At 43.6% G+C, this 26,562-nt stretch overlaps 1 protein-coding gene across 1 annotated transcript in view; it reads right to left on the bottom strand.

Annotated features, from left to right (window-relative positions):
- Window positions 1-562: 562 nt before the first annotated feature.
- TOP1 (DNA topoisomerase I) overlaps window positions 563-26,562 on the bottom strand; it is a 69,026-nt gene continuing 43,026 nt past the window's right edge. The window contains exons 6-21 of the mRNA XM_056353839.1: window positions 24,471-24,566; window positions 23,188-23,263; window positions 22,078-22,175; window positions 17,608-17,723; window positions 13,563-13,684; window positions 12,735-12,857; window positions 11,082-11,269; window positions 10,314-10,458; window positions 9,117-9,260; window positions 7,748-7,933; window positions 6,094-6,162; window positions 5,351-5,465; window positions 4,501-4,628; window positions 3,285-3,379; window positions 2,351-2,500; window positions 563-1,965 (exon numbers count right to left, since the gene is read on the bottom strand). Coding sequence (XP_056209814.1) covers window positions 1,863-1,965; window positions 2,351-2,500; window positions 3,285-3,379; window positions 4,501-4,628; window positions 5,351-5,465; window positions 6,094-6,162; window positions 7,748-7,933; window positions 9,117-9,260; window positions 10,314-10,458; window positions 11,082-11,269; window positions 12,735-12,857; window positions 13,563-13,684; window positions 17,608-17,723; window positions 22,078-22,175; window positions 23,188-23,263; window positions 24,471-24,566 — 1,954 coding nt within the window. The 3' untranslated portion in view covers window positions 563-1,862. The remainder of the gene's footprint in view (window positions 1,966-2,350; window positions 2,501-3,284; window positions 3,380-4,500; window positions 4,629-5,350; window positions 5,466-6,093; window positions 6,163-7,747; window positions 7,934-9,116; window positions 9,261-10,313; window positions 10,459-11,081; window positions 11,270-12,734; window positions 12,858-13,562; window positions 13,685-17,607; window positions 17,724-22,077; window positions 22,176-23,187; window positions 23,264-24,470; window positions 24,567-26,562) is intronic.

Raw genomic sequence — 26,562 nt, 5'->3', positions numbered from 1 at the left:
TAACACTTGCTCATAATCAAGCAAGCAGGATCACAGGCTGGCGGGACAGCCTGGTCAGCTCTGTGCCCCTACCAGGGCTCCAAAGCACCCCACACTGCCATGCCACAGGACCAACCTCTCCACCCATCGAGGATCTGCCTACATGGCCGTACAGGCTGACCAGAGCCACCATGACAACACGAGCAACCAGCAGTGCCAGTTACTCAGCACATTAGGGCACCATCAGCAGCTGTGGAAAGCATTCTCCTTTCCAAAAGCCAGCCCCGGCCAGGTGCTTCAGCTCAGATCCCTGGCATCACGAGGAACCCATGTGCTCTCAGCTCGCCCCTGATGAAGACACAACTGCTGGGTCAGTCCCAACCCACCTGGCCCTTGCCACAGCCTCAGCATCCTCTGGGCAGCCCTGTTCAAAGGAGACAGGCTCAAGCATCCTGCGCAGTGCCTGCTGCACAGGGGCTGCCAAAAGACGTGGTGCCACATCCACCATCTCCCCCTGCAGCCTAGGGACCTCGGGGACCTCATGGCCCAGGGCCAGAGGTGAAAGAACACACAGACACCAACACTCAGTTAAGTTGTAGGAATTTATTTTAAATAACCTACAGTTGATTAAAAGGGAATTCATGATAAAAATAGAAGATACTTGTTGAGGAAAGGCTGCAGGAAATGGTCTTCGCACACACACTACGCTAACAATGCCTCTAAGACTAATGATTATAGCAAAAAAAGGTTTCACATTAAAATTCTGCTTTTTAATTTTTTTAAAATTTTTTTACACAATTACAAAAGAAAAAATAAAAGCCCTAAAATCTTGATTATTTTCCTTTTTTTGGACCAATGCTCATTTCCCTCGAAATTTATTGACCTGTGAAACTTCTTTTTACACAATAAAATCTTTCAAGTAAAAGAGGGGAGTGGGGCTTAGAAAAAAAGGGGGAAAAAGGTAAAACAGTCTGACAAACCTAAAAAGTAGATATTCTTGAAGTGTACAGAGCATGTTCAGAACACAGGGTGATGGGCATGTCATTTGTTGCCAATTTCACTTGTCCTCAAATTCCACACGCGTCTCCCCATCACACGGCCCCCTCCCCCCACCCGCTCCCCAAATCTACACGATCTTTAAGATCAAGAAGAAAAAAAAAACCTGTTTAAATATTTTAAAATAATTAAAAGAAATAAAAATTCACATTTAAAAAAGGAACACTCAAGTCAGGAGGCCGATCTCCCATCACGCTTTGCTCTGAACAAATGTGGATTTTTGTAATTCATGTTCCAATGCCACGACTGTTTCAAGTGACAAATTGAAAAAGATTTGGGTATTTCCATGACTATAGTGACAGCTGTAACAGGTGCGTTGGGTTTCTTAAGTTTTGTTTATTCGTTATTCTGAAATGGGGTGGGAGGGGGAGGGGAAGGGCAGGGGTTAAGGAGTCCATTTTCTATTAAAATATAGAAGTTATTGCAAAACCCTAACTGTAAAAACGCACCAATATAATTGGATTTTGTATACAGTAGCTAAAGATTCCCACGCTCTCAGTGTGATGGTGAATTTGCCTGGCGGAAGGTTGACAAATCCCCCATCCACTTGCCCTGCCTCAAGAGAAAAACCACACAAACCAGACAGCTAGAATTTGGATCTCTGAAACATTTTTAAATAAGTTGTCCATAGGACAACTGGCTCAGCTCCTTTAGGATATTTCCAGGTTATGCTTTCTGCAAGATGTTGGCTGTTTTATTTGATGCTCACTTGCCCCTTTCCTCCCCCTTCCCCAGCATCCAAGGACAAGTAAGGCTCACAGTTTATCAATCTCCCTAAAAACCAGGCTACTCCCTTTTCCCATAAAATTCAGCTCATTAAAAACAGGTTAAAACTCATAGTCTTCCTCTGCCATGTCGATAGCCCAGGCAAATTTCTCTCGCTGGGTTTTGTTGTAAATCTTCTCTATAGGAATTCCCCACTTCTTACACCTGCAGGAGAGGAGATGCTGTTAAGAGTCAACACAGCGCAGGCACTCAGCCCCTCGCTGTGCACAGGGCCACCCTGCTCTCCCCCAGCACCTTCCTAAGCTCTGCTCCGCTACAGAACACGCCACCCCGCCGCGCACGACTGCTCTCCTGGTGTTAGACCCTGCAGGTTCCGCGACCCATCACCTCCCAGTGCGGTGCTGGCTTTGGTCGGCCAAAGAGTCCCCGCCTCAAGGGACACACAGCTTCCCGAGACCAGGCACAGAGACCGCTATCTCTGGCAGCACAGGGGCACTGCTCTCTCAGCCACAGCCCTTGTCTGCTAGTGCGGGGACGAGACAGAAGTGACGGGGTGGGTCCTTCCAGCACACCCCAGGCAGATGCTTACCAAGCAACAGAGATCCTGGGATCCAGATAGTTGAGTTTGGAGGTGCCCAAAGCGATCTGCTTGTTCTCCTCCCTATCTGTAGCCTGAACCTCCAGCTTCATCAGTTGCTCCTCAATCCTCTGCACTGCTTTCTTCTTGCTCTCCACTGTCCTGTGGTGGGGGAAAAAAAAAAAATCAAAGCATTTTGCTAGGCTTGAGATGGCAGCCCATGGGAACCCAAAGGGACTCTGCTCAAGGTAAGCGATGCCGCCAGCCACAAAGGGCAGCTGTGTCAGCACAGATGGCGACACAAACCACTCAGCACATGCAATTAAGAACTGACATTTTCAAGAGGCAGAGCAGAAACCTTAAGCAGCGGTTTTGTTTTAAAGGGTTGGAAGCAACAGCCTGAACTGTACTGATGCTATACCCACTTTAAAACCAGCCCATCGATCCCTCCGATAGTCATGCTCTGATTCTGCTTTCAGAGCTCCCCTAACAGCACCCCTGTGGCTATTCTGCAGAGCCCACACAGAGCCTGAGCGCATCATCTGCCCCGCGGGCTTCCAACGGAGCAGAGCAGAACCCAGAAGAGTACAGGTGCAATCGTGTAGCTCCTGGCTCCGCATTAAGATGGCTACGCTGCACGCTGGATCCATCGCTCTGCTCGGGCCTGGGCAGCAGGGCGGGTGAGCACTGGCTGGTGCTCACCTCAGAGTGCCGAGACACACACTGGAGAGTAGTGCTAGAGACCACAGCAGGAACTGCAGTGTCACACCATCCTATGGTTCTCAACTTGGAGGCAATTTCTTCATGTACAGAAGAAAGAGGGCGCAGGAAAGCCTGAGGAAGCCTTCCCAGATCACAGGCTGGGGCAAACAGAATACAGGATGAAAGACCCACTCTGAGCCAAAAGTACTGGGAGCATTGCACAGCCTAGTAACACCAGCCTTACTTTTTAGACTTCTCATCCCTCCGGACCTTGGCATCAGCTTTGGCGCTTTTCAGTTCTCTCCTGGCATCAGCTAACTGCTCCTTCTTGGCATCGATCTAGGAGAGGCAAAACCAGACGGCAGCACTGTGAACAAGCTGCTGACAACGTGGCAGTCACCCCAAGGCAGCATGACCCAGGGGGCAAGTTTGTGACCATGTTCAGAATCTACCAGCGGTCAGACCCACTTCTGCAGAACAGTTAGGCCACTGGCCTTTCAGTTTGATGTAAAGCCTAGTGTGGTGAACACTCCCCTCAAACTAGGGCCCCACTCGCTTCTGAGGACAAGGTGGTGCCGGGCATTTTCTCACACAGCTACAACCAAGCAGGCACAGGAATTGGCTTGGCCTGGGACTGGCCGACAGCCCCTCTAGGCAGCTTGTCTGCCTCCACTGTATCCCACCAGCACCAACTCTGTGATTGCAAGATGGAAGGATGATCCCTGTGCCCTCAGCAGGAATCAGTTCTTGCCCCAGATCCTACAGGCTGAAAGCTGTTAAGGCCTCAGGCAGTTCTTCCCCAGTAAGTTTAGGATTCAGGGAGATTTAGTGTTTTGCAGCCCCTGTTCAACCATTCCCCTTCAACACTCCCCACGCTCTAAGACCCAGGGTGAAGGCAGCCATGTTAGGTGTTACAGAAGCAGGGGACACTGCAGTGCCAAACCAAAGTCCTTATTGTGAAGGTTATTCTAAAGCCAGACCAGGAACAGACCTAACCCCTTTGGACCTCATGGCCTTCACCAGAAACAATCTGCAAAGGAAGAGGTCAAGTCAGAGGGGCAAAGTGTACCACGTACACAGAGTGCACTGACAGCAGCCTGGGATTCGTAGGACAGGAGTGGATGCCTACGCCGGGCTCTTTAGGGGACACAAATCAGAGCTAGAGACTGCTGCTCTGAAGTTTCAATGGCAGCAGAACACATAGCTATGGGATGAAGGGCAGATAGAAAGGGTCTGGTCTTGGTCTTTACAAGTAAAAGATGACTCAGACTGAAAGGTGTCCCTTTCAGCTCACTCCTCCTCTCCAAGCAGGCCCATCTGTGATGCAGCCCTAACCAGCCCCCGCTAGGGAAAGGCAGGCTCTGCTTCCCCTTCACACCCCGAGTGAAAGGAAATGTGACTCCTGAGATGCAGCACCCGGAGCCCTGTCCCAGCCCAAGCGCCGGGCACGGTCGGGGTACCTTGCTCTGCAGGTTCATCATGGACTTCTCAAAGGTCTTCGGCGGAGCCCTCTGATGGTTACACAAAATGGCAACCGCTCGGTTGGCACGGTTATAGGAGAGGATCTTTGCTGGGATGTTGTCGTCCGCTGCAAAGTACAAGAAAGTGGTGAGCAAGTGGGTTCTCCAGGGCTGTGCAGCCCCAGCCAGTGTCACACCAGCTCTGCAAGCTCGCAGTCACCGCAGAACCGGCCTTCCCCTCTGGTGGGCCCGTGCAACTCTGCACAACTACAGTTCGAAGAGCCTGACCGCTTCCATCGTGGGCCCTAACTCTTTCTGGGACCATTACTTTGGTAGCAACAAAGACACCATTCGCCACTCAAGACTGGAAGCACACCCATGTTGAGAGCAGAGGACAGCAGGCCCATACTGCTCAAGCCACTGCTGGGCTTCACAGAACCAACGTACCCAACTTCGTAAAGCCGTTGAAGTGCAAGCTAGCCGTGCTCGACAGAGGCTGTGAATGAGCAGCCAAGAAACCTGGGGCTGTTACAGATGCGTCTACCTTGTCTGCCACCTACAGAACTTTACAATTAACAGAAAGCAAGGAAGATATTTGGTAAAGGACAGGTATAAACTAGCAGGCACACCCTGGTGTGCTCACAAGTCAGCTCTGCTCTGTCCCAGTGCTGGGCTGCTCAGCTACCCCAAAAGACGGTCTGGCTGCAGTGTTCTGGTCAGACCTCAGGCGTTTGACATTTGCAATGAGGAAGTGGTGTACAGATACGAGACTTGTGGCTAAGGCAAGGAAGCCAGGTCTATACTGCAGGATAAGATCTGTTCCTTTCACAGTTTCAAGGACAAAACTTACGATTAGTGAGCTCCTTGAGCTGCTGCTGTAGCGTGATGGAAGCATTGTAAGTACGGAATACCTTGGCTGTCAGTCCCTCCATAAGGTCTTGAAGGTGTTTATTTAAGATACTGGTCTAAGGAAACAGAAAGATGACGGTTAGCACTAGAACTGACCTCAGGATGTGTGAAATCTCTGGACACGCAGCTGATGAAGCTCATGGCTGAAGCCTAATGTACTCAGACCTGACCACAACCTTACCGAAACCACAGGAAAAGTGAACAAAGAACCAACAAGTACTAGATTGCTATCAAGTACCACAACAAGTACCACAGGTAGCCAAAAATCTTTTCTTCTGTGTGGAGGTTTTGGTTCCAAACAGATAGAAATGTGCCTGTCCCACTGCAGGGAAGGTGCCTGAACCACCACAGTGCTCCCACAGAGCCAAATGTGCAGATGAGAATGGCATCTAAAAATCTGTCACCTCACACAATCATCATCTCTGAACGCTGAAAACAACTTCCCCAAGTCAGAGCCAGCCAGGCTCACCCGGACCAAAGGACATTGCTTCAGGAACCTGTGGGCACAGGGACAATACAGACACCAGACTGAGACTCTCACTGCTTTTAGGCCACTCAGGGCAGCCCTGGAAGAAAATTGCCACTGAAGCCATTTCTGGAACACGGCAGCTGTTATTGTCTGGTGCAGAGCAAGCCTGTTCATGGTGCTCTACCACCATCCCTCATCATTAACTATGTGCTTACATTGAGGCGGTCAAAGAGGTCATCCTCAGGCTGCTTGTTCTCCATGAACAGCTGAAGATTCTTGAACACCTGCAGGAAAAGAAAATCAACAACTTCAGGTACACAGACCAGACAGTGCTGGGTAGCAGCAACACATAAGGGAAGCAACACTGCCAGGGAGCCACTTAAAACTATTTTCAGGCAACAGTGATAATGCTGGATGTTACTTCTCAGCAGGCAAAGACCCATGTCTCTACAGTGCTTGTGTTGAAGGTTCCTCGCTAGCAACAGGAGTCTTGAGTGGTTGATGCCCTTTATCCTCATCCTTTAGATCAAGATTACAGGAGACCTGATTCTGCTCTGGCTTAGCTGCCTAACAGAGAAAGAGACCCCAAAGACACCATCTTTCCCTTACTCTCCATCATTACTCCAGCCAGAGACCCCCGAGCCATTTCCCACGGAGCGAAGCTACCAAAACCCATCCTTTCTCATTGCTGCATTAAATGTTTCACACAATTCCAACCCAAGCAAGTGTCAGTAGGGTAGAGAGAATAATCGAGACATCTTTGATTATACAGAGACCACAAATCCCAGCTTTGCACGCTCCAAATCCCCAGTTCCCAGCTTCTCAACAACACATTCTTCTATAGACGCCTAATATACAAAGGCTTCGAGTTCCACAATAATCAATTCCCCATTGTAAGCACTGAAGAAGAAACACCAAGAGATACCAACACCCATAAATTTAAAAACGGGAAAAACTTTTTCTTTCAACAAAGAAGTAAGAATTCCAGCACATGCTCATTTCTATGGCAGCTGTAGTTTGTTTTTTTCCAGTTGTTTTGCTCTCCAAGAAGCCAACGTTCGCTACTGACTATGGTTACAATTACCACAGTATTATACGTGCCGTATCTAACATACTCTGCTGACTGCAGAGCCGTGGGCCAGAGGCAAATCTGCTACACCCAGAAAATCAAAAGGTGGTTTTGGATAGTGCCCTCCAGGTTCACACTGCTGGATGGGGATTTACTCCAGAATGAGGTCAAAGCCACAGCAGATTTTAAATTGGTGGATGACTAAAAAATAAAGGAATTAACATTGCGTAAGAAAGAAGTATCGGTTAGCAGGTACCCAGGTTCATAGGCCAGAGGTATCGGTGCACCTACTCTGCATGCTCTGGAGCACCCAATATCAAGACCTACTTCAGTGAGGGCTCAGCTCCAACGGGAACAAAACCACCGTGACAGAGAAGCTGGTATCACGAACGCCCAAGTCGGACTGCTAGTCCAGCACTGGTATTTCAGAACCTTTTATGCTATTACTTGTCATACGGGCCTAGAACTCTACCATCTACAGGTGACAAAACCAACTCAGCTGACCAGAATGAGACCCAAGAAACTCCTCTAACATAGCCGCTACAGTTATGTTACGCCAATTCTTGACACGAGACCACAGGGAAAAGCAGTTAAGATGTTTAAGTATCTCATCTGCTGGGTTATGTTACACCACCAGCCCGCTGATCTTCCATGGCACTGCCAATAAAATGGGAACATTAACAGATTTATTTTCTGGCTAAGTATCTGACCTGTGATGAAGCACCAGGTTACTGTCATCAAAACTGTGCTGATATTTTTCTGTGATTCAGTCTACGTATGTGTTTTTGGAGATGCCTTACCCTCTTCTCAACGGGGACTTTGTTGTAGTATCGGATGGAGTCTTTCCCGAGGAAATCAAATTCAACCACGTATTCCTGGCCATCCAGTTCAGGATGCAGCTTGATATGTTCTACTCTCAGAGAGCAGCAGCCTACAGTGTCAGCTGTCTCTCCTTCTTCTTTTTCATTACCAGCTCTCAGAGCAAGCTAGATTTATATCAAGACAAGAAAAGTAAGCATTTCAAACCATCCCAGTAATGTATAGATGCTGGAAACTTTCAGACACTGGCCTAGAATCAGCAGTGTCCATAGGAGAAGAGAAAGGAAGAAAGTGCATCTGAGTGGATAAAACTGACACTTAGAAAATTCTAATAAAACCAACCCTAAATTCTCTTTAAATCTGTTTTAAATAACCCTCCATTAAAACCACAAATCTACCAATCTACCAGAATACCTCATTTTTTAAAGAGAAATTTAAAGCAAGATGTTTTGCCAGCTTTCACTCATTAACTCAAACTGTGACAGTTCTGACCAATGGAAATCCATTTCAAAACATTTGATATTTAAAGAAAAAAATATTAAGCTGACTTCCTTGTGAGCTTAACCTCATACAAAATCATGAAGTTCAGTTGTTTATCTTCTATGATCCTACCTCTTCGCTGCATGCTAAAAAACCAGACTTTAAATAGCACACAGGACACTTCTGGTTATATAAATTATCTAAAGGCTACATAAAAAAAAAAAAAAAAAAAAAAAAGGTTTTAACAGTACTGGCTAAACCAATTTCTAATTTTTGAAAAAAAAAAACCCTTCAGCGTTCATATAAACCCAGAATTATTCACATCTAACTTCTCTGATTTACACCAAACTCTTCTGAACAAAACTTGTTAATTTCGTCGGTTAGTGCCATACACTACCAGGGCAACAGCTCTCTGGGAACTGGTTTTAAGTGGCTTTAAATGGATCAATACAACTGCAGTTTTCTTTACGCTGTGGTAAAAAAATTAGCATAATTATGCAACCTCACAACTGTGACCTCAAACTAAAGAGGTGACAAACCAGCAGAAATTCACAGCCGGAAAACTGAAACAGCTGGAGACAAAAGGCCCATACAAACCTCCCAGTAATCCAACTGGGCGACTCTGGAACCAGACTGTGAATTTTGCCTGAACTAAAACAATGCTGCCTGAAATAGCCACATTTAGTACAATAGCTTATTGCTCTGGATTCCAGGTAGTGGGAAGGAAAAGGAGACGGGAGCCTGCCCACCAGGAAGTCTCAGGAAACCTCAAGCGACTGGGCTCCATTCTGCCCTAGGAACAGACAGCGTTCTCAAGGATTCTCAGCTGGACGGGAAAGGTAAGAGGAGCGTGCTGGGAACGAGCCTTACTTTATCAATGAAGTACAGCGCCACAGCCCTCTGCCGTACTTTCATCTCTTTGGATTTCCAGTCTTCTCGATACTGATTTCGGATTTTATCTACGCACTTCTTCAACCTCCGAGCTGTTTCATACTTCTGCCAGTCCTTCTCACCCTGCAAAGTTAGAATAGAGAGCATAAGAAAGCAGGACCAGTTCCAATCTGCACCTCCAGGCTTTGCAAGTCTGTGTGTGGCAAACTATCTCCCTGTACAAAACCACTGAGATTTTTCTGCTACCAGCTCAACTTCAAACTATGCTGCCACGCAGCTGTAAGTAATTCAGATTTCCATGATATTAAACACTTCCACAGAAGCGACTATAAAGACACAAACCATACTATGGTCTCAACATATAAATGGTTTCCTCTGCTTTATTCAGATGACAGTTACATTCCTTCAGCTGTATAATTAAACATCCATAAAACTTAAAAGCAACATCAACAGTTCATCATTGTTATATATTCAAGTCACAGCAAAAAGAAGGAACAGAGATTTTCCCCTGCACTTGTAGGACAAACCCCCCGTTATTAATCCAGGAGAAAATATCTTGGGGGGTGGGGGTGGAGACTTAATGAGAACAACTTAAATCCTACCTCTGAAAATGGAAGGTTACTTGTCTTTCAACAGTTTTACCATTGCTTTTATGCAATCGATCTGATGATTGATTATTTGCTCCCACAGCAGGTTTTTTGGTTGGGTTTAGGGTTTTTTTGCAGTCATGAGCTCCTTCTCAGCCAGTAGGCTGGCCACATTTTTTATTTTATGATCAGCTAATTAGCAACCCATGGTTAGTGCTTTACTACATGATCAGACAGAGGAAGTTAGGGCAAAAAGTAGGTCAAGTATCAAGGGGTGCAAGTCTGTTCTTGGATGAGTTGCTTCGTTTTAGGTTTACACAGGGTAAAGGACTCTTCCTACAAATGACACAATGATGCTTTTCAATAGTTATTTCCCAGATTTTATCTGCTCTCCTGTGCAGTAATTGTATTATTTCTTTTCAAGGAGGAACAAAAGCACAGAAACTTTCCTATGTTTTTCCATCAGTGCAGGATGGAATAGCAAGACAGCTTTACTTCCTATCTCTCTCCTAGCCAACAGTTAGACTTGCTTCTTGGAGACGTGACCAGTAAGATGGTTTTTTTTTTTTGTAAAAAACTAGATCTTCACCTTAATTCTTGAGCTAGGGTTCAACATTATGTATTTGATAGAGCCCTGGATGTTCTCAGTCCATGACACCAGCCAGGTAACCTTGTTATCATGCCGGACCTCCTTCCATTTGTGTCCTGGTGGAGGGGGAGGGATCTTTGAATCCCTGCAGAGAATTACAAAACAGAAAATAAAAACCATTTGAAGAGACTTCCATGTCATCAAAATAGAGAAAGTAATGAACACCATCATACAAAGAAAGCACAGGGAAAGAAACTGAGACAACGTAACTACCTGTTTCCACAAGCAGGAAGGCAAGTGAATCACAGTGAACAGTCAAAGATCAGAAATGTAACTGCTATCTGTATGTATCTGCTGAAGAATTATACTATAGGTGGGAACACACATCGCTAGGATCATCTCTGTCTTGTTCACACTGCAACAGCATCAACACTTACCAGGAAAGAGAAGCCCACCAAACCCTAGCTTTCAACATCAAGGAAAACCAAGTAGGGTAACCTATCTAGAAGATAATTAATTTCTGGAAATAGTAGCAGGAACGACTGTTTAAGCAAATGTAGGTTGCAAATATGTTGACAGAGTTCTACACGAAACCCATGGTAGCCTTGTTCAGTCTTTGCTTGTATGACTCAGTTTCTTGCCCATATACGAGTAAGATAAGCAGCACGCATATTTCTACAGGCTTGAGTATCAACCTATACAGGATTTTAAAAAAGTGACTATCCTATCTAGAAAGTAAAGCTAAGGTGTGAAGCATCCAGGGCTCACTTGCTGCAGTTAATGATGATGTCTTCTGGCATGATGCGTCTCTTTAACATGCCCATTTTGGGATGGTTCCCACGACCTCGGAAGAGACCTGGGGGTTCAATCTTAAAGTTGGCAATTCTCTCCTTGTGGTTGTCCATCACACAGTAACCATATTCCTTCAATAGCCGCTCATTCTCCTCTTTGATTTTCTAGAAAAAAGCCAAAAGCAAAGATGATACAGTATATCCAGCACCACACACACATCTCTAAATGCCAAGACTTAAAAAATTTTCGTATTTGCACCACACTAATACTGAAGACCAGACTCAAAGCCAGATCCCCACCATGCCAAGGGCTGTATCAACACACAGCGCAGCAGGCTGTCCAGAAAAGCATTCATAAAACGCAAGCAGCACGAACTGGAAAAAGGGAAAGAATGTGAGAAAACTCTCTTAAAACTTGTATTTCAGCGAAACAGATTAGGGCTGGTGAAGACAGCGACCATTTTGCTACAGGAGAGGCATGTACCTCTATCCATGTATCATAGCTGCAAGAGCAGCCCCAGCACAGTAGTGCTGCTTTACAGTCTATTCAGCATTTGACATCCACCAGACTTCACATCTTCTTGGTTTTGTATAAAAACTCAGACTTCTGCGTTGGAGCTGAGCATCAGAAAGCGGGCAGAGGAATGTCTCCAGTCTGCCACATGTCAAGCCTGTGTCAGCAAATAGTCTCAGAAGCACAACACAGTCTAAGCAAAAATGTGCTGAGATTTCATGCATACTTCTGTGTTTGAAGTCTAATTATACAGAAGGAAAAATAAAAACATTGCAGCTCGAAATAAAACATCTGACCCATAGACACCACTGGCGCGTCAGGTAAGAAACTAACAGAAAAAGCCATTTCTGCTCCATCGTTAACAGCTACCACGGATGGGAACCGAGAAGGGCTCACTCACATGTTTATCAAATGGGAACGGCAGTAAGACAGGGGCTCTCTATTTTGCTGGGACCCCTCTGACCCCAAAAGCCGTACTTGCAAGCTACCAGGCCCCACTCAAAGGACAATTACTGTAGTGTTGCAAAAGATCAACTGAGAACTCGGGGCAAGTTTCCAACTTCTACTGCAACAAGTTTCACTCATCTAAACTATTCAGTTCTCTCCCCACAAGCCACTGTAGCCACGCTGCTGGAAAATAAAGTTTGGTTTTTTATTCAGAAAACTTCTTTACCTGATATTTAAGATTTGTTCTCTCATTTTATTCGCTAATGTCATTGCTGCATGCTTCCCACCATCACCAGTTTTGCCCTCCAGACCCAAGGAGCTTCTAAAATGAAAAGCTATCCTCAGCTGAGTATCTACTGCTCATTATTGGCCAGGAACCAAGGATCCCAAGGAGGTAGCACCTCTGATTCTCTTTATTTACTTAAGTAGGATCAGGAGCCTTAGCCCTATCAACATAATTTTAAGTCAGGATAAAGATTCAGCTGTAAAAGCAGTGCTTTGCCCTACCTGAGCTGCACAGTAAAGATTCCTACAGTTAACCTTAAAGTAATAATTTGAAAGCTAGTAAACACTAGCTTACAAACAGCAAGGCAGGCAGAGAAATGATTACACAAAGATGTTAACAAGCCAGCTAAGAATCAAGAAGTCTCCTAGAATTCCCTCTGGTACCTGTTTCTCCTCCTTAGACATCTGTTTCCTAGCTTCCGACTGGGCTTTGAAATACTGGCTCATGTGGGTGAAGTCACACTTGCTGAGGCTGGTGATAGTGCTCTTCTCTTCAGAGGTCATTTCCTTCCAGAAAGAAAGCAGCACTTCAAGTTTTCACACATAGCAAGTTTTCATGCATAGCAGAGCTTACCCTACCCCAGGCACTTTTAACAGAAAGAATAGACAGGTTCTCACAATAAACTCCCAAGCATCCCCTAGTTCCACACGCTCACTCCGACTAAGGTCAAGGAGATACGGACAAGGAGCAGAGCGTATGGATGCTGGCCTTCCAGCATTCTGATCTCAGAGTGCTGGTGCTGCACCACCTCCCAGAGCGCTCTCGCACTGAACAGTGCCTGGGACTGTTGAGGGATAAGGAGAAAACCCCAGTAACCCATCTAGGAAAACCGCATCACCTGATCAAAAGGTCTGATCTTACGGCTTGATGACTGAGGTGAAGTTCTGAGTTTTAGGTCTTTGGAAGAGGTTTCTTTCTAATATAAAGCTGGCTCTTCAACAAGGCAAGTAACAGTCAGATTAGCTATACCCCATTACCCCATAACAAGCAGATTTGGTTGGGTTAAGTCTGACTTTGCTGGTTTAGAAAGGTACTTATGCCAGGGTCCTTCCTGGTGAAACTACAAGATGAACTGGAAACCTCACAGCTACAATCTAAGGCAGCTTTTAGTTGCCTTAAGTGAACTTTCCTGTGCATGGGACAGTAGCCCCTTTTCATTGCCCAGTGCTGAGCACGCCTGCAGTCACTGCAGCCCCAGTCTACATGCATACCTTTCTCCAGTCTTTGAAAAAGTTTTTCCTGAAGATCTCCTTTGTAGTGTACTCATGATCAAGCATTTTTGCAAAGAATGTGGCAACTTCTTCTGCTTTGGTACTCAGCTTCATGACTTTACCTACAAAGAAAGGTTTTCTTTTTAAAGAAAACTGTAAACAAGAATTGAAGCCAGAAAGCGGTCATAGTAACTACCTTAAAGGACGCTGTATTTTTACCACAGAGAAGTTTTTCCTAAAAAAAAAAAAATAATACATAATACAGCAGATTGGATGGACAAAGGAAACAGAGGAGCACAATTGCTTGACTAGCATCATAAACATTTAGAAAAAAAGTTTCCTCTAGAATCTAAACATTAAAAAAAGCAATAGCAATCTGATGCGAGACAGGTCTGAGACATGGAGGGCAGGAAGGGGAAAGGCCTCCTGCAGGAAACCCTATGCTGAGACACCCCAGTGGTATGCACGCTCCTGGGGAAATACTGCTGTTTGAAGTGGAAAAGGCAAGGGATTTTATGAAATTTCATATTCCAGCACTCACATATATGGGAAATAAAGTCTTTGTATTCCACTTCTACCCACAGAGGGTCTCTGCTTTGGAACACCCCTTCCAGCCTTTAGCTTTTTCTAGCCAGGAAAAGCCCTTCTTCCTATGGATACACCACAAATAGGCTGGAAAGCGCTGCCAAATTTTTAACTCTCCTTCACTGCAGGGAAATGTGTCAGGATTCTGCTGATTGTTCCCTTTGCTGTGGAAATGCACTCCTGTGTCTCCAAATCGGCCTCAAAAAGCTAGTCATTTTTAAGACAGACTGAGCTTTCAGTGAACGAAGAGGTCACATTTCAGCTTATCTGCAAGACTGCAGTACAAGGTGAAATTGCTGCATGGGAAGACTTTACCAGACAAAGGAAAAGAGGCTGCTGCAACACTGAAGCTGTTGATCTGACATCGAACATTCACATCTAGCATCTTTGTGGGCCAGACTGCACTCCTGACAACACATGAGGTGCCAGTGATCCCTGTGAAGGGCTTTGCATGCAGCTCACATCTCCAGCTAGTTGCAAGAAATATTTAAAGTCCCAATAGGCTGGCAGACAGTCAACACCTGTGGATTTTTTTTAACAACCATTTTACTCCACAAAAGTGAATACAAGAAACACTACTGTTGATTCTATGCTCTTGGAAAAAACAACACTTTGTTTACTACATGTTTTTAAAAGTTGCATCATCTCTAAAATTAAAGCATGGGAGTCAGCTATAAAACCTTAAGATCTATTAATCCCCATAAAACAGGAATTAGCAAAAGGTCCTCCCAATGATCTGAGAATATTCCACAATTAAATTAAACCACCAGTAACTCTGCCAATTTTTAAGCTGCAACCTAAAACACTGCATTTGTTTGCTTTTAGCAGGAAATGGGGGAAGGGAGAGACAGCAAAGGAAACTGTTTTTCCAGGCTTCAAGTCTAGCTTGAAAGAGGCTATCGAGTTAGTAACATATTATGGGGCTCAAATGACCGATATTTTTCCCAAATAGCTGAAGGCTCAGGCACCTTTATCTAATCACCTTAGAATATATTGCATCGGACTCAATTTCCTTCTTTTTACAATGGTTTGAAAAGGCTCTCAGTGACAGGGCTGTACATTTAAAGAAAAAGAGATTTATTCCAGAGGTGTGAATATTAGTTACCTGACGTAAAAACTGAAAACCAGAGAGCAACCAGTGTACATAATGAGCAGAAGAGACCACATGGCCATGACTGAAATGCAACTGCCACTATCTACACTCTTATCTTGCCCCACCTAGAGAAAAACATGCAAATTCAAGCCACCTCCTGGGTATGAGCAGCAGCTTGTTAACCCACAGCCACTCAAACATATATATAGTCAAGCCCTAAAAGATGGCTTTGGCATTTCAGGCTCCTTTACTGAGTCTGATATTGTAGGCACTAACGATGGCTCCAGCAGTCATTATGTTAGATGAAAACAGGCAGTCCCACCGCAGCACAGTCACTGGGCAAGGGACAGATTCCTCCAGTGACAGCCTGCAGCCTGGCAGCTGGCTGGCCAGCCATAGCGTGATTATTGGGCTCTACAAATCATCCTAGCATAATCTTGAAATTAGACAGTGCCTTGTGAGCACGGACAGCGGCTCTCAGCAGCTGCTGTGTAAATCAGACATCGGATTTTTTTGCCTAGTTTCTCAAGGAAGACTTATGTGATCACTTTATTTGCTAGACCCCCCTGCCCACCCTGTAATTGCTGAGACTACTGATAAATTTTTTGCCATGATGGAGACAGAGGCTGCAAAAATCCCTGCGCTTCCTTGAGATTCCATGACATAGATGGCTAGTGTCCTGGTTTCAGCTGGGATAGAGTTAATTTTCTTCTTATTAGCTGGTGCAGCACTGTGGTTTGGATCTGGTGTGAGAACAATGTGGATAGCACACTAATGTTTTTAGTTGTTGCTGGGTGATGTTTATCCTAAGTCAAGGACTTTTCAGTTTCTTGGGCCCTGCCAGCTGGAGAGGCACAGGAAATTGGGAGGGGACACAGCCAGGGCAGGTGACCTGAACTGGCCAAAGGGGTATTCTATACCATATGACATCATGCTGAGTATATAAACTGGGGGAAGGAGGAGGAAGGGGGGGCACATCTGGCATTATGGCATTTGTCTTCCCGAGTAACAGTTACACGTGATGGAGCCCTGCTTTCCTGGAGATGGCTGAACACCTGCCTGCCGATGGAAAACAGTGAATGAAGTCTTTGTCCTGCTTTGCTTGCATGCATGGCTTCTGCTTTACCTATTAAACTGTTCTTATCTCAACCCTCAAGTTTCACATTCCAGTTCTCCCCATCTCTCTGGGTGAGACGGGAGTAAGCAGCTATATGGTACCTGGTTGCCGGCCGGGGTTAAATCATGACAGCTAGATAGAGAGGAGCTTATTGCTGCCTGCACCGAACAGACAGCTGCAGTGCAACTTGCCCCTCCCCTTCTCTAGACAGCAGGAGAGGCATCATACGTGCTTCAACAGAGGAAAAAAAAATTTCCAACTTTTATCGAGTTCTTTATAAGAACCCTAAGAAAGAAGTCTGTAGACATCCCTGATCACTGTGCTACTTGCTTGGAGATAGCCTCCAACAGGATGCAATGTTTATTTCACTAAATTGTCGCTGAAAATGAATGCCACCTATTTCTCAGTATTTAAAAACACTGTGTCATGTCACATGAAAACAGCACGCTGCTCCTGGAAGAGTTCCATGCACAGATGTCCCCTTCACCAAAAATTACATTTTCATCCTTTCAGATGCCTCCCACTTAATTCAATCCTGGGTTAATTTGATCCTTCATTTAACATGATCACAGGACTAAAAGGAAGCACACGGGTCATCAAGTCCAATCTCCAGCAGGCATCACCTCATATAATCCCTTCCACATGAGCCTCTAACAACCAGTCAGCCCAACACATTAGAATCCCACATCAATTAGTTCTACCACACACACCAGTTAGTGAGTGGGACCATGACTTACACCAGAGGGCTGTGTCCTTGAGGTCAGGGTCATCCCATGCATTCCTACAAGATCCTAATCATCTGTATCAAAATTCAATTGTCTTTCATCCCGCTCATGCTATCAAGCGATGATGAATTTCATCACAGATGATGGAAGTTGCAATTCATAACATTAAGAAAACAGAGCAAGCCTAAAGGTGACCAGCAATGAAGAAGCTACAATCACGTACTCTACTAGTTTTAAACCACTACTCGCAGGCGTAAGACACTCATATTGTTAAGTAACCTGAGAGATTTACCACTGTAACAGAGGGAGAACAAGTTCATCTCCATGTCAACCCCATCAGCAGAATTCAGTAGGCTGTTCCTTTATTCCACAGATCGTTCCTTCACTTAGCAGTTGAGGAACTTCTTTTAAGCTAACCACTAAAACAAAACCACCTCCTCATCTTTTCAGTCCCCGGAAGAACACCACAATACCCTGAGAATGTTTATTTCTCTTCCCAGCAAGTGGAAACACAGATTAACTCACCATCATAATAAAACTTGACATTTTCAGGCAGAGGTTCATATGGTGGAGCAAATACAGGACCTTTGTGCTCTAGAAACTTCCATTTAATGCCTTCAGGGTAGCGCTCTTCTTCCCACCTTCAAGAAAGAAATACGAACCAATACAAATTTAAGCTCCTAATCTTCATTTTATTACTATGTGGCTATAAAAGTATGCTAAAGAAAAATCAGCAAGCAATCATTGCTTTGCCAGGCACAGACCAAGTACAAATATTCAATGCACTTTTTTTTTTCCTTTTTTTTTTTTTTTTTTTTTTTAAGCAAAAGCACAGCCATGTCCATGAACCTTGGGTCACAGGTTATCTGATGACACCATAACCTCACCTCCCACTGGCTGCTCTTTTCATAAAATCACACAGCTGAAAAAGCTTAGAACTTAAGAAAACGAAGAATTCAGTCTTGTAAAACAGCTAGGATCATGCCAAATTAGAGTCAGCTGTGATCTAACATCAAGTCCAGAATGCCTGTTCAGCAAAGCCAAACAATTGTAGTATATTATGCAGCTGCTTTCAGATGTGGACAAGTATGCCGTTAAGGACAGAGATAAAGAAACAGATGTTCATTTACGACCTAAATGAGAACAAACCTGCTTAGACAGAAAGACTAAAACCTGCTCTGTTATTTTAAATTCATTCTGATTCTTTGGGTAAAAAAAGCAATACTTGAAGAAAAACAGAGTAGCATTGGAAAATCTCAAACTTGCCTGAAAGCACCTCTATAAAAATGTTTTGCAAGTGATGCATTAGGTATCACAACACAGCAAGGCAGGCAGCACCAATTCCATATTCCAACTGAATTCACAGGGTCAGCAATTTATCTACAGAGAAAAGGGGTCCCAGCAGGCCAGTATCCTTCCCCCAGTTCCCAGTACCCTGTGTGCCCGAGCCACCGATTCCACACTCCTCCCCTCCCCTCTACACTTCTTTCATGATTACCAGAACATTACTGCTACATGCTGCTGGCACAGGATTCCCTGCCGAGAAAGGCTATTTTACCTTAGTGATTAATCAACTGGAAGACCATTAACCTGTCACAGCACTCAGGCTTTGAATTGCCCAGACAACTTTGTTGAGCAAAAAAGAAAAAAAAAAAATAGTTTAAGCTTCCCTCTAGTGTCAGCCCTATGGAGCAGTCCCATTCTGGGTCCAACAGCAGCTGAGAAAAGACGTACATGTACTGCATGCATCTCAGGAATCGTGATACACAAATACAGATCACTTCTGTGCTCTGACCCTCTTAATCTCAGCAGGGATGAAGATAAGCATTGTATCGAGAGAAAAGAGCTTCTGCCAGAAAACACTAAAAATGCTTCACCGGTGCCTGTACATCAAGAATTTAGGAAAAACAACTGTATGGGATGCAACATCTTGACACAGTTAGAAAGACACTGTCTTTGACCACAGCTCCAGACCTGAACTGAGAAGGACAGTAACATCTTTAACAGCAAAGCCCACAATCCCAGCTATCGGCACAAAACCTGCATGTCAGTTGCAGTCCCTGGCTGGGAAGAAGGCTTGAGTAAACTATGTTTATATAAGAAACTAATATTGACATTTGAAGTCTAGATCCCAAATATTTACGTTCCTAATGGTTGTTTTTTAAATTAATTAGAAGCTCGACATCTAAATATTTTGTCAAACATAGGCCTAGGTTCTTCCACCCAGAAGCTCCTTCCAGCAAAATAAATTAAACCATTTGCCTCTCCTCCCAGCTATCCTCTCTCACAATGAGTATTTTTATTCAAGTAAGAAAAAACGTGGGGATCATTCACAGTAGCCACTACTTTAAAGGATAAGTTTGTCACTCTTGCTTTTCAGCCATGTCTTTTTTAAGATTTATCATGCTGGTATTTACTTGATGAGAAATTGTTCCTCTACCCATTCCTGTTCTTTTACGAAGGACACATGTAAAATGAGTCCTAGAAAGGTAGCCGTTCCAATAGATAGCTGAATCACGTTGTGCCTTTTGGGAAGGCTACAAGGAAACACTTGATCCATGGGGTGGTTTCTAAGCCCAAGGCTACCAGAAAGTTTGTCATGAAAAGATCATAAGCCATTCCTAACGCCACCTCCACCTTCCTAAACCTCATGCATAACCATTAAGACAAAAGGTAAAAGTAAGCCTTCTGAGTTTAGCCAATTTTTCATCCTCATTTGGTTTTAAACAAAAAAACCTGTTAGAGCAACACTGTCCAAGATAGCTCCTGGTCCTAAAGCAATGTTCTACAAAAGATTACATGGAGCAGGGAGAACACTGCCTGTTAGGAAAGCCGCTGCTGATCAGTCACATAGGTTCCTTGATTAAATCCCGTATCAAGCCTGTTGATTCTATCAAGAATGCCAGGCAGCTCAGGAAGGTAGAGTTGGAGAGGGATTTTTCAAGTGGAATGAAAATAGAGAAGATTCTTACGAAAAAAAACCCCAGACTATACCTCCAGGACATGTTATTTCAAGGAAATGAACTTACTATAACACAAGGTGGGAGAAGTGCTCATAAGGTATACTTCTGGATCACATATTTTTCACATACTGACAGGGTGTGAAAATGACCTCTAAAAGAGCTCCACACAGTGATGAACAAGGCCAATGCCTTGGGAATGTCTAGCATCAAGTATTCACATAAGTGAGGATGAAAGTGCTCAAAGCAGTAAGCACTTGAACAAGCAGCCAAAAAAAGATATCAGACTTTCAGAAAATTGACTCAGATGGAACATGAAATGCCCTTAAGAGACACAAGTGCAGATGAAACTCTGTCCAGCAAAGACACGCTATACAAAGCTGCAGATGGATGACAGGAACATCAGCAGAAGGATGCAGCTACCTACTGCCAAATTTTGCAAAACATGCTTTCAAAGGCAGTTTTCCTCAGCAGTAAGCACAAATCGCAGAGCTTAACACAGCTACCAGGGCCCATGCAGCCAAGGCAGGTGAGAACAGCACAGCTCTCCAGTAAAGGTTTGCTGTGAAGGATACAGACTACAACAAAAGGGAGTTGTGATAATAGAGTATTTCGACAGAACAGGCAAGGGCAGCTGAAACAAAGCCAGAGAGACAACAGATCATAAAGGCTTAAAGAGACCTTCTGTAGCTTCCTATTGCTTCATGTCCCTATAGTTTGTTAATGTCAAAGCATATTAAAAATATGTTGTCAAGGATCGAGAAAAAAAGTGGATTGTTCAGGGAAAAAGGAAAAAAAAATATCATCAATCAGGACAGTTCTGGGGAAGGGCCTGAAAACCAATTTTTTAAGACAGCATAAAAGTATGAAAAAACTGTTCAAGTGCTGGTGTTCTAAGGAAGCTGTGACAAAGAGAAATATGCCAAGGCTATACACTACAGAATAATTTTTCTTTTAAAGATGAATCAATAAGAGGGAAAATAAAGGGGTAAAAAACTCAACCTGAAATGACTGAAGATTGCAAAGGCATTCCACAACACTACAGATCTATTAAAAATAGCCAAATGATCTCATAAAACACTCATGAAAACATCATCTCCAAAAGGGCACAAAAATACATTACAGGAGATTACAAGAGTGCAGAAAATAAACATGCTTTTGAAATCTAAATATGCATTGAACTGAGGGAAGTACTAAGGCCCAAACTTCACACAAGTAACAGCTCCTCAAATCTAGCTGTAACAACAGCTTACATTACTGTGGATAGCTAGAAAATAAATCCAGCAGGTTTCTTACACAGAGCACCACTGATGCAGCATAGGCCTGTCTTCCAAATGAACCACAAAGTCCAGATTTATTTAAAAAATGTTCTAAAAAAAAAAAGCACAACTTTAGGGTCCTGAGCAAGACAAAAAGTGCTTTCCGTTCATAACTTATCTTCAAAATTCATTGTCCAAACAACCCACGTTTAACCGGTCCATCGACCAACTTTCATATCTGTGCCAGAGACAGCAGCAGTTTTGAGAGGCACACAGTTGACATCCAGCTAGAATAGAAAGGTAGACAACCACTCATGTTGTACCCTCTATACAAGACAGATAAGATCTACTAGAATACCAGTTAATAGTTCCACGCTATTTATATATTCCCCCAAGCCTGCAAGTTTTCATATTGCTCTGAAGAGTGTCAGAATGGAGCAGGTCCTGGGCACCAGAATACTGGTACCTGATCATTACAGACAGCCTCTACATTCTACAGATAAGGAAAAAAAAACCCCACAACATAAAACAGCCTCACAAACAACTTATTTCTTGTTCTAGGTATACCAAAAAAGGTATTTCACTTCTGCTTCAGGGGATGAACATAGTGAATGAGATACTTATTTAAAGCTTACCAGAAAAAGTAAGCCCATTATTCAGAACAAATCCTCATGAATCACCAAAAGAGAAAGCCAGATATGCTTATCAGTCAGCATGGGAAGTTAACAGGGAAAGGTCAGGTGCAGAGGTAGCCTACATCACTGATAGATAGTTACCATTTCCATTTTTGCTCCTCCTCTTTTTTCGGCTTCTTTCTTTTGTCTGCTTCAGGGACTTTCTTATCTTTGCTTTTAGCTTTCTTTGCTTTGCTGTCCTGCAAAATGAGTGAAGAATCTGTTAGAATGAGCTACTTCTCCCCTCCCTGACAAGATGCTTTAAAACTAGAAGACTGTCTCTTGGGGTATATAAATCTGACTGCAAACAACCAAATTCCTGTGGCTTCAATACGTAAACGTGCTCTTAGATCATCCTATTAAGTTAAAATCCGCTGATGGTCCCACTTATATTTCAAGCTAAATTCTTTTACTTTGCACTTGGGGCATGCTAAGTGTACACACAGTCAGTTATTCTGCCTCACCTAATAAGCGAGGAGCCTGGGCCATAGTAACACAATTGCTTAATTATAGAAACACCCTCCTTGGCCTGCACTAGCGTTATCTAGTCTGGCCAATGCTACAGAGCACACTTGCACCACTGTGAGGTGGCTTCTGGGAACGTACTAGTATACGTTCACTACAGAGACACTGTCATTGAAATGAAGAATTAACCACACTGCCAGGAGGTGCCTGCAACATGTGCCTCAGAAGGGTACCTTTGCTAGATGTGGAGCATAGTTCCTTAGTCTCAAATTATGGCTAACCTCTCAGTAAAGTCCCTCTCCAATGAGACTTCCACTCTACACTTCATCTCAAAGCTGTAAGCATCTTTCTAGCAGCTTAGCTCTGTTTCATCTCCCCTGCTTCTGAACTGTGCTACATCATCTGTGCAATTACCAGATGTTGTTAGCGAGGCTCCTCTACCCTCTGTGAGCTACTTAACAGAAGGACTGCGAATTGCCTGGAACTGGCAGAAGTTCATGTCCTGGAGGCATCATCTCCATCCGTTGTTTTAAGAGCAGGAGACAAAGTTTTCCTGACTTTGTATACATCATGGCTCAGATAAGTTAACCTGCACCACAGGTGGGGATCTACCACGTGCAGCTTCGTCCCAAACTGGCCCCTGCCTCTGTACCCTTGAATCAGACTCCCCCTGCTCTACATAATTCAACACCAAATTGTCAGCCTTGCTTTTCTTGATTATAGAAATAAACTCATCTTTCACATTACCTCTTCTTCCTCTTGTTTCCTTTTCTTTGCTTTCTTGATGTCTTCTGTTTTGATTTTCTTGGGTTTGTACTCAGCACTGTAAAAACAAAACCACTAGCTGATGAAAATAATAATTTTCCAGTATAAAAAAAAATAAACAGAAGTCATATACCAAGTTTGTGTGCACAAGTTCACAATATTTCTAGCATGTTTCATTTCTAAAGAATATAATTTTATGCCCCACTCTCAGAAAACTGAACAATCCCTATCCAGCCAAACAGCCTACAAAACCCTAAAACCCGTAAGCTGTTACTGTGAACACTTCTCCACAAGTTTCAAACTGCTGAAGCAAAAATCTTCCTTGATGAAGAATTGATCCAAAAGCACTAGTAGCCTCCCAGTGATCACATGGGATGGGATAAAATGGGCAACAGCTTTGTGGCATGTTCTAACCCAAACTCCTTTTCCAGTCATCAGTCTGGGACCTGCCCACATGGCTCACCTTTTGCATCCTCCACTAGTTCAACAGCAAAATTGACTACTGGCAAATTCTTAATCTTTCCATTGCAGACATGAGATGGGAGGTCACAAAAGTTTAACAGAGGGCAGCAAATGATTACACAAAGGATGTCACACCCATCTCCTCTTGGAAACTGAGAAATACCACACAGGGACACAATGCCACCATGGTTAAACCCTTCCAACCCTTTAACTCCAGACCGCTAGTAAGGCCACACTATCCAAAGAGCTGGATGCACATAGATGGTGACACATCAGCATGATGTAACTGGGCTTTTATTTTACTGGGTAGGTTACTGTATCAGGCAAACACCGTATGTATTTTTATTTTGATTTAGCATAACCCATGACAAATTTAGACTCTAGGCCAAGCAGTGCTGGCAAACCTCCCACCCTGCCCCCAAACAGGCTGACAATGCCTCCTCTTCCACTTGTGCAGTCATTTCCCTACCCAACAGAAACCACTGCAAGCTACTTAGCTAGCATAAATACCTCTCTTGCTCTTTCTCTACCTACCTTCTGGGTTTTTGTCTTTTTTATTTACTAGCACTGCAACATTTCACAGCATCATCTGCAGGAGCAGGTAATGGTATTTTGCCTTGGACACCACAAATACTATCCTTGACCTGCACAGAAGACTTGTAACAGCATAAGGAGTCCGGTCTCAGACCTCCAGTCACCCACATGAACAATTTTGCCTTGATGGCCTGAAATCCCACCTTCTCCCTCAATGTTATTTTTTTAAAAAGCCAAACATCCAAGTCGCCAGCACCCACACCACTTACTCATCATCTTCTCGAGGTCTCTTCAGCGGTTTGGAGTCCTCTTTAGGAGACATGTAAAACCCATCATCATCTGGTTCATCTTTAATACGAGGTGGACTACAAAAAGAAGCCAAGAAAGGTGGTTTTTAATTTCAAATATGAGGTTTCCTGGACACCAGCAACAACTCAGTTTTAAGAAATTATCATCTCCAAAACGGGCATGTCTTCCAGTCCTGGAATGTGTTGTCATCTTAAGACTCCCAAGACCTGAACTGTCATTCTCTGAATATCCACAGACAGCATAAGGAGTCATTCAGTGCCTACTTATTTACCATTTCTCAAGCAACATCAAGATCAAATTCAACTGTTTAGATTTCACTGTGTTCCTTTGAGGTTTTGAGTAAAAACAACTGTAGCTTCCAGCACTTTCAAATGTACTTAACACAAAACTGAAATGCATGTGTGCAGTCAAATAGAGGACATTATTTAGTTTCAACTCAATATCCTTATTGAGCCTGATAAGAGAAAAAGATTATCAACTAAACAAAGATTTGAAAGCTATTCCCATGAATCTTTTGCCAACTAAATACAGAGGCATGTGAAAACCAGAAAAGGAAACAAAGATTTGGCAAAGTTAAACTGATCACACTCTTTTCACTGTCCAAACTGCGGGAAGCAAACAATCCCGTCCCTTTCAACAGACCACAAATATTAAGTTAGGCTCAACATTTTCAGACATAGTGTCTCAAGACCTCAGTAATTTTAAAAAAATTAAAAAAGAACAAGAAAGAGTACATGTACAAGAGATACTATCCCTTTAAACAAACTCATTACTTCTGGATTTCACAGAAGCATTTTACTTATCTTCATAAAGAAAAAGATGTCTCAAGGAGTTCACAGCTACATTTTGAAGCACTTAGTGCTGCTCCACTCAGGTAGAAAGAGTGCCATCCTGGGCTTTCCTGTTCATATATTCAATCAGCAATTTCTATATCAAATTGACTCAGTTTTCAAGTCAACATATGGATTTCGCAATTGGATGGAGTGGGAGAAAAAAAAGCACCATTATACTTTGTAGATCACAGTCAGCAAGAGACATTCTGGAGTCTTATTTTAGCTGGCAACGTGTCCATGAAGCAGAACAAGGCAGTTTGCTCTTTCACAGCTGTAAAGCCACTGCAGTGCTGGCAGATGCAACTCAGGGGAAACAGATACGTGCTGCTGTAAGAAGCCATTTCTGTGGCATCGCTTATGATTAACTAAGACACAAGTCTGTAACACATAGACAGTTGCAAAACATGGAAAAAAAGTATTTGTCTTGTTTAATTTATTCTCCCTTCCAGGCAGAAATCTAGAACTACTGTTCATTAATTTGCTAGGAATTTTATCTAGTCTATTTTAACAGTGAAATATTTCACAACATTTTGTAATAGTAGGAAATAAAGTGCAATTATATTAAAAAAAGGAGATCCGTGACCAAGCTGAACCTTGACTTGCATTGTTTCCAAGACTGTAACATTGCTCATCATACCAAGTCTTAAGGAAGAAAATCAAAACCATCTGAGTGAGGATATTTTTCTCTGGTGAGCTTGTAAAAAAAAACGTTACAGCAGAAAAAAAGAAAATAATTACTTTACTCTTAGCCAGCTTTAGGCCCTGAAGAAAGCACAATTGTGATGGCTCCTCCAGGCTTTTCTCAAACACACACACACAAAAAAATGTTTTGGGACCTAAAGAGGACCCAGTTACTTTGATACGAGAACACACAACTTCCCTGGTGAGGTTAGCACATTCATGCAATACTGCTGAATAGCAGAGGCTGAAAAGAGTTATTATTAACCATCTCCTACACTACGGAACACCTAAAAGTCATCGCTGTTTCCAGGGTATCCCCAAAAGGGCCGGCAGGGGGCGCCTCTTCCCTGCGCCAAGCCTAACTACTTGGTTTGTCATTTTTAAACAGAAGCAAGAAAATGAAACAGATTGAGGAACTCATGTTAAGAGGGCACATTCAAAATATGCAAAGAATAACTAACAGGCATGGACTCGACAGGTATCTTCTCCCAGCCTCTCTGTGTCCGCAGAACATGGTGAGACTGGAAGGATTTTGTTT

The sequence above is a fragment of the Falco biarmicus genome, chromosome 10 (genome assembly GCF_023638135.1).
Source record: "Falco biarmicus isolate bFalBia1 chromosome 10, bFalBia1.pri, whole genome shotgun sequence".
Classification (NCBI taxonomy): Eukaryota; Metazoa; Chordata; class Aves; order Falconiformes; family Falconidae; genus Falco; species Falco biarmicus.
The sequence above is the reverse complement of the archived record's forward strand: the minus strand, read 5'-3'. Positions and strand labels throughout refer to the sequence as shown.